Here is a 17,708-nt window from a genome sequence, read left to right as displayed (position 1 = left end):
TCATGACCCACCGGTGGGTCAAGCCGGCGTCAACGTGTTAAATTAAATTCATTCTTGTTAAGTATGTTACAGTTAAACTACAAGATGAGCCGGAATTCGTTATACGACCGCGCAGGGGGTGAATCTACGAGAAAAGATAAGAAAAAAATTTGGTGTAACATTTTTTTATCCGGGGTTCTGTTTCCGAGAAATCGACCTTGAAGTTTGTACATCTTTGTAAAGGATTTAGTGTCGTCTATTCTCCTATCGCAGTTGCCTCCGTTCGAGATAGTGTTTACAAACATTAACTGTTGCGAACTCTATGTACTCTCCGCTGCTCAGAATAGATCTGTCGTTTCGGTAAAAGGGCAAGGGGGGTATTCCGCTCGCACCGTCTAACCTGCACACCCGTAGTCCCCACTTTACTATGATCTTCCGAAACCCGTTTCTGTGGTAAACGAGAAGACCCACAAGCTAATCGACGCGAATAGCAAGGAAAATCGGTTGCTCGCTCCAGCTAATCGCGTAACATAACCAGTAATAATCTAAAGTCTGGAATTAAAACACATTGGAAGAGGCGACCGATTCCCCTTGCGTCATTTAGTGTTAAATTAAATTATACATTAAATTAAGTTACATATGCGTAGTGTTTAATTTTCTCGTTATATGTACTTTAATAATTTAATGTCGTATACATATGTCAATAACCTTGTTCTACTCTCGTAGAACATAAGAGTAATATTGCACGAGCAAAGCATGATTATTTTCATTCATACTTCTAAATAATGAATACTAAATATTGAATACATATTTAAGACGTGTATGATGACCGTTTGAAAAAAAATGATATGATACATAAAAAATATGTGTATAGTGCAGTACGTTTGTTGCATAATGCAATGGAAAGTTAATCAAGATCCTAATTAATAATTAGTAACTACAAATAATTATATGTTCATCGGAAGAATCTAAATTTTTTTTATTTTTTCACGTAAAATCACCCTCTGCTCGGTTATACTATGAATTCCGGCTCACCCTGTATATGCAAAATAAAAATTCTCTACACTAATCGTGTAAAATTGTCTGCAATAATGAAGGGTAAAGTTTTACAATGTAAGCTTGAATAAAGAAATTCACTTAGTTGATTTTGACTGGTATACTCGTCATAATACAAAATATTGCCATTTCTTCATAACAGATATATTTGTCAAAAACAGCCAAGTGGTGTTTAGAAGGAATACTTTGACATTCTTTGTTAATACTAGAACTGACGAACCCCCTAAATAAGATTAAAATATATTATTCTATAACGATAACAAAAGATTGGATTTATTCGAATTTCCTACGATTTCTATTATAATATACTGCTTCATTAAACACGTTTTTCTACAGAAATTTCTCACAGAAACGTTTATATAATATCGGGAATCGTAAACGAAAAAGTCCAAAGCCAATCATTTCAACTGGTTTGGTAGTGTTCTGGTGTTATATTATATATTTTATAAAACTGTTTTATTTAAACAGAGGATACGAATAAAGTCAACCATATAGAATATAAATACAGTCACTTACAAATTTGTCAAAGAGATTGCAACAGTTATTTGGTTAATCGTTTCATAAGAACGAATCTTCGTAATTTCAACAATTTGTAAATAAGAAATATAAAACCGGTCATTTTAGGTTTAATGTTCAAAGGTGTCCGAACATTATCGTTGCTCGGTGTGTACGTGCGATCCGAAGTACAATGGCTCTGTTGCAGGGAGACGACCGCCAGCACAAAAACAAATATGATCGTCGAAAGCGTGCTCCATCGAGCATATCGAAAGTACTCTCTCCCTATAAAGACCGGTGGCAGCGGCAGTCATCAATTAACGTAAATACGAGTCTCCACAAAGAAACCTATTCTGTCCGCTGAGAAACCATTTCCCGATGGGCAGTCATTGACAATCGTCTGAAACGGCGCGGTGCGCGGTGCGATGCTATGCGATGGGACGCGCCGCGCCGCCGGGAGAAATGAACGCGCGTGTCCCGATAAAAGAAAACGAGAAACGAACGGTATCGGTCACGAGTCGCAAGTAGCGAGTCGTGAGACGCAGTGTCAACGACACACGAACGGGGAAACCGTAAAGTCCGGAGAGGAGCGCGTCTCCTCTTGAAACTCGGTGCCGCGGCACGTAGCGCACGAAGGGATGATATCATCGCAAATAACGAGGCACCCGGTGCGTCTGGGAACGCGATTTCACCGAACGGTACGCCCGCATTATTCCGTTCACATCAAATTTCATCAATGTTAAATACCGGCGTGCCGCGTGATCTTCAACATTTTGACGACCGCGTATCTCATTTTCAAGTTTATCACGATTATCACCTGCCGCTGCGGTCTGCGAAAGCTATTGTGCAAGCTAGTGCAGAGTATGCGGAACAAGAGGCAGAATACCTGTTGCTTCGAGCCGCGAAGAATCTTTTCTCAATTTTTCGTTTGCGGTTACCAGCAGACTGCGGATCATTATGCAAAATCAACGTTTGCTAAGTGAATTGTGAGAAACAGAAATCATGAAAATTAATTGTTCCTTGTGATGATTCTATTAAATGAACAATATTGCAACAGTCTTAAGTTCTTCCAATGTCATCATAGTTTTGTATTAAATCTGTTTCAAGTAACTTCTCCCTAATTTGCGCTTAGATTGCGCATAAAAATATACAACTTGGAAAAAGAAGAGCTACGATTATTTGAACCTTGCGGCTCGTTTTTATAGTTACCGATTGTTAACAATTATTGTACTTATAACAATTGTCAAAATTACTGTACTTGTGTCCTAAGTGCATAAAATCAACAGCATAGCTTATTATTTTAGTAGTAACACTATTTATAAATATACTACGATCTGTTTGAAACCTGCCGAGCTCTGAAAGTGACTGACGCGTGTTACTTTATAAAAATGATAAGACTGAATTTATTCAGACCTTTCACCATGTTTATCATAGTGCGTGCTTGAATCGAGAATCCTTTGTAATTTTAGTAAGTTTCAAATGAAAAATGGCGTGGTAGATAACCATTCTACAACTGTTTACTCGCCAAGCGTATCATATAATTTACCATCAGATTTAATACAAAATCGAAACTAATGGAAATCACTGTTCCTTAATTTTTCATTTCACCCGTTCCTGAATCATTCCCGTACTTAGAAATTGTAGTGTCAATTTGTGGCTAGTGTATTTTGCGGTTGTTGGTTATCGTATTTACACATGTTCAGACCTTGAAGCGGTTACATATAATCTAAAATAAGATCGAACATGGATTATGTACAAATTAAGTGAAACCTAACGTTCTTGTATTTTTGTTTCCATTCATTTATACAGTATTCGCGCTTCTTAGAAGCTATAAATTATATATATCATGCATCTACCTTTCACTCGTTGAGATGTACACATTTATAAATGTTTACACTTGAGGAAATTTTTAAATTATAGTGAATACAGCGTAAATCATTCCCGAATTGCAAATTTTATATATTTGTGATCATTGTGATACACTAAAATTTGGTACAACAAAATATTTAAGAAATTGTAACAAGCTATCTATCTTTCTTAAAGCATGGAATCCACAATCAAATGGAAGAATATATTTTCAATTCTAATTCCACTCATTGTGATTCTAATAAGTAAAATCAATTGTAGACTTTGCATAGAACGCTTTGCATCTTTGTAGTTACAGCGTGCAAGTATTTTGTTATAATATTCAAATCCTATATGAGATTTATTAATAATGCATGCAGGTGTTCTAGCTTCATATGTAATTATATAAACTAAAAATCTGAAACAAATCATTTGGCAGAAGTAACAAAAAGCAATTGTGCACGCAAAGAAAAAAAATGTAAGGATACGTTTTTTGCAAAAAAGATGTAAGAATGATTCTACGAAAATTTTGAGGAACATCTACTATACGTAATTTAAATAGTTCCATAACAATGCGGAACTTATTTCGTAACTCAGAAAACACGTGTATGTATTAGATGAACAAGATTATCTGTATTAAGGCACACGACATTATATAAACAATTGAGCTAATCGTTCCTTCGTATTTCGTAAATTATGTTTAAAAGACGCATTTGTTATTTTTAAATCTTTAAAAACCGTGAAGAAACGGTAGATGATTTCACTGGCTATTGAAAGAACTTTGGTATCAGAGTGTGTTGTCATCCGCTAATGCGGTCGTGTAGGCGCACTAAAAAGTGAAATTTTTCACACACACACGCCGACCTCGTGGTAAGTGAAACTGACAATGAGTAGTTTTAGTAAAACTTCAATGCTACGATCTCTGAACTATGCTTCCTTGTTAGCTTCGGCATTTACTTCGCATGTATCAACATGACTTTTCTTTCAGGAGAAAGTTTAGAATATTCTTAACACATTTACTAAACCAACCGAGAAAAACACCATTGGACAACTTACCGAACTGTATCAGATACGCTGAACCTAAAATGAACGTAATCGAACCTCGAATATATTCAAAACTGATAAAGTAATATTGTTTATTCTAAAATTACACTGCATGATTCACTTAATCGCGAAATCATGGTTTAATCACAGATATTGGTATGATTTTGCTGTAGGGAATGTCTCAAAATTCATACTGAGATGCACTTCTGAGATATCATTTTTCAATGTCGATATCGTAACAGGATTACTCTTGGTTCTTCGACACTTACAGAAGATGTTACAGATGTTCTCTCCCCATTTCTTCGAATACTTAACATCTTGCACTGCGAGATACAGTGGCCCACAAAAATGTTCGTACACCTTTTAAAATGCAATAACTTTTTTAAAACTGGACTAAGTGATTTAAATTTTTTTTTGACGATAACGGGACTTGTCTACCAGACGATGACCAAAATGCTTTTTGTAAATTTTGCTATTACTTGGATTGACAAAAGAAAAGATTAAAGAACTATCATTTTTTAACGTTTTTACCTGAGCCTGTAACGAAAATTTAAAAAATGCCTCTCGTAGATCTCGGTGACTTACATGCACGCTGAGAATTTTATCGAAATCAGTTGACGTTGTTATGAGTTATAACAAATTAAAGATGACAAGAATCGCTATTTTATCACGGTTTTGATAAAAAAACTGAAAGAAATCTACAGTTTTTTAAATCTCTCAACGCCTGTAGCTCGACTCAGGGTTAACCGATTTCGATCAATTTTTCAGCTTGCATATAAGTTACCGAGATCTACGAAAGGTTTTTCTTCAATTTTTGTTATTGGCTCAGATAAAAAAGTTAAAAAACAAGAGTTTCTTATCTTTCTTTATCATCCTAAGTAATAGTAAAATTTAAAAAAGGCATTTTAATCATCGTCTAGTAGACTAGTCCCTTTACCACCTAAAAAAAATTCAAGTCACTTAGCCCAGTCTTAAAAAGTTATTGCGTTTTAAAAGGTGTACGAACACTTTTGCGACTCACTGTATGTATGGAGCTTGAATGAGAGCATTGAGAACACGGTTTACGTAGAATACGTGCGATACGTGGAAGCCAGGAAGTCAGGAAGTCATCATGATGCTAACGCAAGAAAATGATAATACAGTAAAGTCTCCCTAATTGATGCTCAGATTGTACACAAGAATGGACAATTTGGAAAGATTATTCGAGCCTTACAGCTCGTTTTTATAATTAAATTTATAGTTAAATTGTCCAGTTATGTGCATAATCTGAGCGTCAATTAGTGAGAATTTACTGTATCTCGGAGACTTATGAGTTGTTGCTATACGTTTACCGAGGCCTTTTCAAACAGAATGACATGCGCCATGTACTATACTAATCTTGAATGGTTTTTCCACATCCTATAAAAAGTAGACAAAGATTTTCAACAAAGATTCTGAAGTGCATGAAATATTTTAAGCAGAGATTTGAAAATGTATAAAATATTTCAAACGAAAGTTTGAGAATGTATAGAATATTTCAAACAATATTAAGGAAAATAACGATATTAATCCTCAACTGGTATAAGGATTTTTACGATAATGACTGATATATTGGGATCACGATAGACCAATAAGAAGCACAGAGTTAATCTAAATAATAAAGTAAATACATAAAAGATAATAAAAACGTGGAGAATTAAAAAAATTAAACTACTGCAAAATACAAATCAAATAGAAACACTACTAAATCAAATAGAACTAGTATGTTAGGGTCACTGATGACTCCGGTGTACCAGTTAAGCATCGAGAAGTCTCTCAGTTTTCTCGTGACACATAAAAGTGGCACACGAAAGTGTTTATACACCTTTTAAAACGCAATAAATTCAAAACTGAATTAAATGACTAGCATCTTTTCTAAGATGACAGAGGGACTAGTATACTAGACGATGGCTAAAAAGCTTTTTTTCTAATTTTTCTGTTACTTGGAATGAAAAGAAAAAATTAAAAACCCTCGTTTTTTAACTTTTTTATCTGAGCCTATAACAAAAATTTAAAAAATGTCTTTTGTTGTAAATCTCGGTAACTTATATGCGTGCTGAAAATTAGATCGAAATCGGTTAACCCAGAGTCGAGCTACAGACGTCGAAGGATTTTAAAAACTGTAGATTTCTTACAGATTTCGGTCAAAATTGTGATTTTTGCGATCTTTAATTTGTCGTAACTCATAACAACGTGAACCGATTTCGATAAAATTTTCAACACGCATATAAGTTGCCGAGATCTACGAAAGACATTTTTCAAATTTTCGTTATATACTCAGATAAAAAAGTTAAAGAACGAATGACTTTTATCTTTTGTCATTACAAATAATAACAAAATTTAAAAAAAAATCATTTGTCTAGTAGAGCAGTCACTCTATCATTTAAAAGAAATTCAAGTCATTTAGTTCAGTTTTAAAACAGTTATTGCGTTTTAAATGGTATACGAACACTTTTGTGGGCCACTGTACAGTAATGTCTCCCTAACTGACGCTCAGATTGTGCACAAAATTAGACAATTTGGGAAGAGGAGATACGATTATTCGAGCCTTGCAGCTGGTTTTTATAGTTGTTGACAATTCGTAACTATAAAAAACGAATCGGAAGACTCGAATAATCGTATCTCCCCTTCCCAAATTGTCCATTTTTGTGGACACTCCGAGCGTCAATTAGGGAGGCATTACTATATGTATATATGTAGAGCATCTTAATGGCCTGAGTAGCACAGAAACCTTCTTAAATTCTTGCTCATAGCTGAGAAACATCTGCCTACCCTTATATAGCTAAACATTTATCCTATATCTGGCTATCATAATGATTGTGACACGCATCAAACTTCCACGACGTTTTCCAACGACTCTAGCAATTGTGTGTAAATAGTTCACCTCAACTTAATACGCTTCTTGTAAAAAGCTTGCATCCGTTACTCGTTCTTTTCATTCGAAGTTTCCTGAAAAGTTTACCGTCAGGTACAAAGACCGCGGAAGCACATTTTCAGCGATGGAGGACTCGCATCGCGTGTTTTTAATGGGATCACCATCTTAAGCGACGCGAAAGTATAAGAGGCGCTGCTGGTTTAGCACGCGAGCATGCTACATAACTTGACCATCGTAAAGAGGAAAAAAAACAACAGCAATTACTCATGTTTAAGGCATCGCGCGATGCTTTAGAATCTGAGCATAGTAATACCATAATGTTTCCTTGAAGAATACGATTATGGGAGACTTTTAATTTCTATCGTGTTGTCTTCGTAAATCATACCAATAATATGTTTCATGAAAGCAAATGATTTTATGCGAAGGAAATCTAATTTTATGCATTTTTGAACCTCTTATAATCTATTACCGATAAATAACTTTTGTTCTATGAAGCTCAAAACTGTATTTCGAGAGAATTTATTACTGGATTTCGTATACTGAATAACATCTATTCTTTCAAAAATCAAATAATACGTACAATAGATCATGGATATTATCAGTCTTCAGTAATATAAATTTCATTTCACAAAACACGCAATAATTCAATTGATAATAATGGTTTTCGTATGAAAATTATACCGTGCTGTCTTAAATTATAAGCAAGCATGTATTTCATAATCTTTGATATACAGAAACCTGACAAACTTTTCCATGCATGTATTCTCATTTATTAGCATCTGGTTATTGTCAGCTTTAACGGCGTGAGCCTCTGTTATAGAATGCAATGAATCTTTTAATAGAGTATCAAGACATGTCTCGCACCTGCCGTCCACTATAAATGATAAGCGAGGCATAGTGCGAAGCAAAATCAAGTATTGAAATCGAACAACTTCTGGTCGTGCAGAAAAATTGTAGACGTTTTATTGTTTTACTATTTCAAACACGCGTGACTCAAGATCGATTTCTGAAATTTCAACACACAGATCTTATATTTCCAGATTAATCTTAAACGAATGTTTCATTTCTTTAGACTAAGGATATTTTAATTTAAATAGCTATCGATTCAAAAAACATCGTATTAATAATTATATACGTTTTAATAGTTTATTTTTCGATTGATTTGAAGTAAAGAATATTTATATATATTTACACATTCCTGACTGTACCGCGAGGAAATGTTGTAGATAACAATGAATAGCGTTCATTATTTTCAGTGCATAGAACATACAGCTGACCAAAAGCGTCGATTTCTACAAAAATAGACCGATTAATTATGTCTGAATGTCTAATTTGGCATTCGATATGTAAGTAATATATGTATGTAAGTCTTTGCACTCGGAGAATTTTCTCAGTATCAGGTATAATCAATTAAAACATATTTATTTGGGAAGTAGAACAAACGCTGCAAATTAAATGTAAAATGATATAAGAGTGTATGATCATACAAAAAAATATAATTTTGAAAATGCCATAATTATCAGCAGTCTTGTTATAATTTGCAAAATATCATTTTTTATTAATAAGAAAAGTCTTATATTTGTATTATAATTATAGTATGGTATACTTTGGTCAAATTTATTTGCCCAACATTTCTATTAAATAAAACATTGGCTTCTCGGTGTGTTCCATGGTGAATTTCAGAATTATTATCTTTTATAAAATTTTGTATAACTTTCTCCTAAAAGCTTATCAAATTATATGAACTGAACCGAGTTGTTTTCGTTTAGGTACATCAGCACTAAAAGGGTTACGATCCCTGTTCCAATATAACCGATATCGATAAATCATCTGAATCGAATTGTTTAATAAAACTCGGAAAGGAAATAGACGCCATCGAAGCGAGTCTAAGCAATTATCTCGGCGCATTTATGTTAACATCGTGAAAGAAAGTAGCCGTGAATTTACACGGAATCCGGTATGTGAACTAGTAGGTCGTTCACGATTCGTGCACACTTCGCATTATTCTAGCAACCAATCAACGTGATGGATCGATTTGTTCGTGGTTCCAGAACCGTGCAGACTTTGCTGAATAACCTTTCATCCATTACATCGGCCGTGCTCACCGACGAAATATATCCCACCGTCATTCAGGAATGCTGCGATCTGTCTTCCTGCTTCAATAAACTCCTTAAGTCTTGCGATTATCAATCGACCTTCGGGCGCAACTAATGTAGCCGACGAATTACATTAATTTTTCCCTAATACGCGCTTAGATTGCGCACAAAAATGGACAATTTGGGAAGAGGAGATACGATTATACGAGCCTTGCCGCTCGTATTTGTACAGTAAATTCCCCCTAATTGACGCTCAACTTGGAACAAAAATAGATAATTTGGAAAGAGGAGATGCGATTATATTCAAGCCTTGCGGCTCGTCTTTATACGGGGTGTCCTAAAATTATGGTATTTCCGAGAAATGAGGGGTTCTTGAGGTCATTTGTTGTAACTTTGTCCTTAGCGAAAATGCAATTCGCGGCTTTGTTTACGAGTTATTAGCAATAAACATTGACCAATGAGAGGCAAGCTCGGCTGGCACTAGACGGCCGAGCCAACGAACGGACGAAGCCCAGTTCTGTTCATTGGCTCAGCCGTCTCGTACCAGCTGATCTCACTTCTTATTCAGTGTTTTTCATTGATAACTTTTAAACGAAGCCACGGATTGCATTTTCGCTAAGGACAAAGTTACTTCAAATAATCTCAGGAACTCCTCATTTCCCGGAAGTACTATAATTTTGGAACACCCTGTACAGTAAATTCTCCTTAATTGGATAAAAATGGACAATTTGGGAAGAGGAGCTGCGATTATTCGAACCTCGCGGCATACTTTTATAGTTGTCGAATGTCAACAATTATAAAAACGAGATGCATCAATTAGGAAAAATTTACTGTAGTTATTGACTAATCGATAACTATAAAAACGAGCCGCAAGGCTCGAATAATCGTATCTCCACTTCCCAAATTTTCTATTTTTGTGTACAATTCGAGCGTGTCAATTAGGGAGAATTTACACTGCCGGTCCAAGAGGACTGACACCGCCCAAACTGGAAAGTCCACTGTCAGCCCCCGGGGGGCTGACGCCGCGCTCAGCCTGTTAAATAAGTAAATAAATATGTAAAACCCACAATATTCTCTAATGGCCAATAAGGTAGAGACACAGCTAAAATAAATTACATAAAATGATGTAGAGCGTCACATAATTTGACGTAACTAATTATACCATGGTTGAGTACACATGCAGGTTAATTATGCTTTTTGAAATGGACTCATAACTTTTTTAATTGCAAAGCTAACTTATATTATGGTCTAATAAGATGAGAAAAGTACAGGCAATTGTTGGCACTAGCAGTTGTTGTTCATCGTTTACACAAAATTGCTACACCTAGTCATTTTTCTGCGAGTTTAATTGGCTAAATTACTTGCAATATTATGCAACATACTTTGCCTCAGTGAATAACTACCACTTTTCTTATTAATAACTTTCTACTACATATCAGCCGGCAAACAACACCTTTACAGTTTACGATACTGATCAGATCGATGACCTTAGCAACATGTTAAAAAATCATCGAGATCGGAGGATGCTGTTTTTTTTGGAATAATTGCACATCGAATGCATTAATTTCGTCGTCGTGCATGGCAGTAACATTGAAAGGCGTGCAATAACCTTCACAAAGGTGAGAATCGTGGAAGCAAAAACTGCTAGCGTTAAGTATCCAAATAGGGATTATGGTAGCGCCCGAGTTAAAAAGGGATAATTATGCTAGCGGTACAATCCGATAGAGAAATTCTATTGTTTATCCGCGGAGAACTGGAAACTCTGGAATACGTTTCTTTCCGTACTAACAATAAACTGTTCGGTTTTCATTATACGTCTATGCAAAGTGGTAATTAGATGATTGCAACAGAAGGAAAGTAATTGCGTAGCATCGTCAATGCTGACAACAAGTGGAACCAGTGAGAATTGAATCAGGCACGGGATGATGAGCAATATCTTTTAAATGCTAAGCCGAAGGATGAAGGAGTAACAATAGCGTAGCAACACAAAATAAAGAGTATCAGTTCTTGCAATATTTTTTCATAAACGGTAAACGTGCGATAATCGTTTCGAACTAATGTTTTAATGAGAATTCAAAGGGTCGAAATACGTATGTATGCAAAACAGCAAATATTAGTTCTAGAGGAATATTAGTTTTAAAAAATATTAGTACAAAATATTAATTCTAAAATATTAGCTCAAAATATTAGTTCTAGAGAAAGTGCACGCAGAGTTGTTCTATTAACTTTACGTAGTCATAACTTTCTTCGAATAATTGTATTCAACCACCTAGAACTACTGCTCTACAACGTTTTTCTAGGTTCCACGTCTCAGGCCATTGTTTGCTGAGGAATATGTCGAAAATATAGATGGAGGTTACATCTTCGTCTGGGAAAAGAACGGAGTGTTGGACATTAATCGATAAAATCTTTTAATTTCTTTCATTGGCCAACTGTTACGATTAGAGGGAATTAATTAGAAACTATCGCGTTCAATACAATGGACCTTATAGAATTTAAACCATGCTTGCTTCGACAATAGATAACAGGATTTTTAACGCTAAAACGGCGGACCTTTTTGATAAAAATATAACCGCGAGTACGTTCAGGATCGTTTATAATTTTATTTACCAATTTATTCAACGTATCTTCGAATTCCGTTCTTCCAGATACATTAACTTCCCTATAAACCATAACCGTACCAAGGAAAATGACCGATTTCACGTTTTACATTTTAAAATTGTTGAAACCGTAAAGATTCTTTTCTTAGGAAATTTTCTTAATTCAAGCACACGTTATAAAATAAAATGTATATATTACAACAAAAATTAGGAGACGCCTAAATAAATTAATTCTTGCGATTTTCATAAAGCGACGCAAGTTTTTCAGTTGTAAATTTTTGAATTAACTATCAAGTATTAATTGACAAGTAACAACATATATATCCTGGGTCCAAATGGACCCGAGTCCTGCCATTCGAGTGTTAATGATCACGTCGCGCACAGAGGAAGCTCGTGCGTTTTCTTTCAGAAACGATCCTCAAGGAACGAGTTTCTAAAACCGTGGAGATGAAGATCAGGACAGACAGCCGTCAGCTGTCAAGTATCTTCCACTAGGTTAAATCGTTAGCAACATTGGAAATCGAAAGATTCGCAGCTCACCTTTTCGGAACAGGTACCCGCCTGTGCTTCCACATGTTATCGTTCAGCATCGTACCACCGCACAGGGAAGACGTCGTTCGAACAAACAGAGCCCCGGTTCCTCTAGCTCGATCGGATCCTTAGATCCGAAACGATCGATCGAAATTCATCAAGCGAGAACAACGGCCGTTCGAGCGCGATTGGTACATGCACTTCTTCCTCGGCAGCGCGATAACTGGACTACGATAGAATTATCGTCCCTATCGATCACTGAAACTTCAACGGACCGCTTCGGAGCTGACTCGAAGTGCAAATTGGCCACCGGTGCGTAAAATGTATTCACTTCGGATATCCGAACTCGTCGAACGAGCTCGTCTTCACTGAAAATATCGTGGACTCGATCGAGATCGGATTCGACGGCCGAGTTTTCCGACGGGTTTCACAAGGGCGGTTGGCGTGGAGGATTTTCGGCTGGCTCGGGGAATTTTTTCCGGCGATTGTCTGTCATCGATCGGAGATTGAAGCGCGCGACAGGTGTTATTCGCGAGCGATAGCCACCGAACCATACGCACGGTCGGCTGGTCAGCACGCGACTGCCGTGAGCTCGGCTCGGCGCGACGCGACGGCCACTCGGATACTCCGATATTCCACGCGAGAAGGCCGAGCAGGAGAAGAGGAGACCAGGAGACGAGGAGACGACACGCGATACACTCTACTCGGAGCCCGCTCCGTTACTCACAATCAAACGGCCTGGCCCGTAATGCGATTCTACTCCACATTCGCCCGCGACGCTCTGTTCCCACCGACCTCTTTCGTCCGCGAGAAAGGCGCCACTTTCCTGCAAGATCGCGGCTGCGGGAAGGTGCTCGACCCCGAACTTCGATTTCAGATTTCAGGCACCACAAGGCCTCCGCGGCCTCGTGCAGGCCTGCGAGGTCCGCACGATACCGAAGCCTAACCTTTTGAATTACGCGGCAACGCGGCGTCTTACGAGGGAATCGCGAGTTAATCCTTTGCAATCGAAGTTATTTAACCCTTATGTCAGTAACCGAAATTGTCGACTTTGTTATATTACCATTCTTTCTGGGGAACACTGGTTCCCCTATGATAAGCTTCTATAGTACGTACATTGTTTTAAATTTTATACAATTATATAAACACATTCGTCTTTATTTATTTTATATTTATTATTGCAACAAAATATTATTTTTATTGATTTCCTGGAGCATTTCTACTCCTTTCTGCTCCCTATAAGGGTAATCAGAATAACCCGGTTATTGAACAAACGTATAGTGGACGGAATTTGTGTGTGTGTGTGTGTACAGGGACACCGATATTAACAACATCAATGAAATTAAAGGGACATGAATCAAATTAAATGTCAATATGAGGGAATAATAAGAAATAAAATGACACCTTAACAAACACTCCTTTATTTTTTGTATAAACAATATAAAATAATAAAACGCATAGTTATGTATAGATATACAGAGTGAAATTTTCAGTCTCAACTAAATGATATAAACAAAATCTGTTCTTAAAGAGGAGCGTGTTAGGTCGTAAAGTTTGTTGATATTTTCAATTGTCCAGCATAACCAGGATTATTGTGGAACTAATCCAGTGGCCCACAAAAGTGTTCGTACACCTTTTAAAACGCAATGATTTTTTTAAAACTGGACTAAGTGACTTGAATTCTTTTCTAGATGATAACAGGACTAGTTTACTAGACGATGATCGAAATGCTATTTTTAAATTTTACTATCACTGGAATAACGAATCGGTTGACGTTTTCATGAATTACAACAAATTAAAGACGGCAAATAATCACAGTTTTATCACGATTTTTACCAAAAGATGAACGAAATCTGCAGTATTTTAAATCTTTCAACGTCTTCGATCAACGATTTCGATCAAATTTTCAGCTTATATGTAACTTACTGAGATCTACATAAGGCATTTTTATAATTTTTGTTATAGGCTCATATAAAAAAGTTAAAAATGAGAGTTTTTTATTTTTTTTTGTCATCCCTAGTAATAGCAAAATTAAAAGAAGGCATTTTAGTCTAGTAGACTAGTCCCTCTGTTATCTAAAAACAATTCAAGTCGTTTAGTTAAGTTTTAAAGAAGTTATTACATTTTAAAAGGTATACGAACACCTTTGTGGGCCACTGTATGTAGACTTAGAGTCATATCACAAACTCTCTCTCAAATGGTTATAAAATAGTCTTAAATAAATTTGAAACATTTACTATAGATACTACAAAATTGTATGTTAAATTACACCCGCGATACCCTATATCTTCAACTATGCATAAGAGACACATTCACGGACCATTAATTATTGAGAATGCTATTGTACCTATTGAAAGACTATCAGAAGAAGCGGCCGAGGCAAGAAACAAACACTTTCGTTGTTACAAAAAAGGTCTTGCACGAACATTTTCTGAAGAAATCATGTAATGTCGATGTGTTGAACAGATTTTTATTACATCGGAACCTTTGATATCCGGTACGAGACCGCTCGCAAGGAAAAAGTGAAGTCCATATCTAATCGAAACATTACACTTGATTCTACCTTCTAAACCTGCATCAATTGTAGAAGAACAGGAATCAGAAGAAGAGGATGACGATGAAGAGGAGGTGCAGGAGGAGAAAGAAGAGGAAAAAGAAGAAGAAGTTGAAGAAGAAGAGGAGGAAGAAGAAGAAGAAGGAATCATATTAGATGAAGAGAAAATATACTCAGGCGAAGAACTTTCAGACGCACAATTGAATGAAAACGAGTAGAACCGGATAGAAATATAGGGTTTCCTGTTAATTAATTTACAGTGGCCCACGAAAATGTTCGTATATCTATAAAAACGCAATAACTTTGTTGAAACTGGACTAAGTGACTTGAATTTTTTTTAGATGATAGTGGGACTAGTTTACTAGACGATGACCAAAATGCTTTTTTTAAATTTCGCTATTACTTTGAATGACAAAAAAAAAAAAAAAGAATAAAAATCTCTCGTTTTTTAACTGTTTTATCTGAGCCTATAACAAAAATTTAAAGAACGTTTGTCGTAGATCTTGATTTATATGCGTGCTGAAAATTTTATCGAAATCAGTTAACGTTGTTATAACAAATATATAATATATATAGTTATATAATATATAATATATAATATAGTTATAACAAATTGAAGATGGCAAAAATCGCAGTTTTAACACGATTTTAACCAAAAACTGGAAGAAATCTGCAGTTTCTTAAATCTTTCAACGCCTGTAGTTCGACTCTGGGATCACCGACAAAGTTAAAAAATGAAAGTTCCTTACTTTTTTTGTCATCCTAAGTAATAGTAAAATTTAAAAAAGGCATTTTAGTCATCGTCTAGTAGACTAATCCCTCTATCATCTAAAAAAATTCAAGTCATTCAAGTTAAGTTGAGTTCTATAAAAGTTATTACGTTTTAGAAGGTGCATGAAAAAACACTTTTGTAGGCCATTATCTGCATATAAAAATTATCTTCATTAAAATAATTTTTTTGGATTTTCAGGATAAACACAAACTGTTTCAACTCAGTGCAATAAGATCTATACGAGCAAAATCCCTTCCTAGGCCTATGACTGCGGAAATAAATAAATACATACGCACAAGAAGGAACAGTGATGTAAACAGTTTCTTGAAATAATTCATTAGTAAGTACTTACTTTACCAAGATACAAAGAATGCGAACATGCAGGCATGTGAGAAATTCTGCGATTCTCAAAATATATATAATCACTTTATCGTAAATCGACTATAAAACACACAGTTGGAACAAGTTGGAACCAATGTTTCCAGATTCTGAGTCGTAAAACTTCAGAGAAACAGAAAATTCATGTATGAACGCTGAGGCTGACCCGGACGTATAACAAAATCATTAACAAAGTCTAAGAATCATAAACAGGCTTACCGAAACGTTCATTATTCTTAAATATTGATAACTACAAAAATATTTATGACGCATAATGGACACCAGTTTAATAGTATACTGTATACTTAACGAAAAAACGTTTGTATAACCAATGTTACGTAATTTGTGGAAATAAGTTGAAAATTACGAATACAGACACACAAACTAACTCAAGAAATTATCAAACTTCTTCCACGATAATACTGCTCGTGGCTAAAATCGAAATCATATGACCTGAGGTGAAAAATGGAAAACTATCATCCTTTGCGATGAAAAGAAGTTTAATCTAGGGCTCGCAATTAACGGCACGCAACATAGGGATCGCGACGGCCAGCCCTCTAACTCCTGTCACATGTCTCGCTCACCCGTGGAGGCCTCTTTCTCGGTCCTTATGTTGCGTGCCGACAAATTGCATGCTGAAAAATTACACTTTCAACGTGGTTATCGTCAGCAAATGATATTCAATTATTTTCTAACAAATCCGCGTATTTATCTGCGTTTATTCTGATAGAAATTTTGCAGAGCAATCCGTATCCCATAAGCCAGAGTAACGCAACCCATATCGACAAACTTCCTCCCCCGAAATTTCTGCTGACAGCTACTGATTCTTTTGAGCGTAGATCACGGATCGAAAGTTGTCGTCCAATTTTGTTAAACAAGACTTTTGTAATAACAAGATTGTGGGAACGAGTCAGATAACGACAGAAAATGTGTCAAATAATGGCGATCTAGCCGGATATTGAAATATTTGATCGGGAACAAAAATGTACAAAAGTGTATCTGAGAACAGTAAATTCTCCCTAATTGACGCTCAGTTTGGAAACAAACATGGACAATTTGGGAAGAGGAGATACAATTATTCGAGGCTTGCACCTGGTTTGCACCTCGTTTTTGTGTCAAAGCTGAGCGTCAATTAGGGGAATTTACTTTACAAGATGTCCCAAAATTATGGTACTTCCGTGAAATGAGAGGTTCCTGAGATCATTTGAAGTAACTTTTTCTTTAGTGAAAACGTAATTCGTGGCTTCGTTTACACGTTATTAACGAAAAACGCTGATCAATAAGAGGCGAGAGGTTGCCTGCGAGGCAACCGAGCCAATGAAGCGCCAGCCGAGCTCGCCTCTCATTGGTCAATGTTTTTCGCTAATAATTCGTAAACGAATCCGCGGATTGCATTTTCGCTAAAAGAAATAAAGTTACTTCAGATGACCTCAGGAAACCCTCATTTCCCGGAAATACCATAATT

At 36.0% G+C, this 17,708-nt stretch overlaps 1 protein-coding gene across 1 annotated transcript in view; it reads right to left on the bottom strand.

Annotated features, from left to right (window-relative positions):
* pip (heparan sulfate 2-O-sulfotransferase pipe) overlaps window positions 1-13,272 on the bottom strand; it is a 97,555-nt gene extending 84,283 nt beyond the window's left edge. The window contains exon 1 of the mRNA XM_033478452.2: window positions 12,549-13,272. Coding sequence (XP_033334343.1) covers window positions 12,549-12,598 — 50 coding nt within the window. The 5' untranslated portion in view covers window positions 12,599-13,272. The remainder of the gene's footprint in view (window positions 1-12,548) is intronic.
* Window positions 13,273-17,708: the final 4,436 nt, after the last annotated feature.

This window comes from Megalopta genalis, chromosome 8, assembly GCF_051020955.1.
Source record: "Megalopta genalis isolate 19385.01 chromosome 8, iyMegGena1_principal, whole genome shotgun sequence".
Taxonomy (NCBI): Eukaryota; Metazoa; Arthropoda; class Insecta; order Hymenoptera; family Halictidae; genus Megalopta; species Megalopta genalis.
The sequence above is the reverse complement of the archived record's forward strand: the minus strand, read 5'-3'. Positions and strand labels throughout refer to the sequence as shown.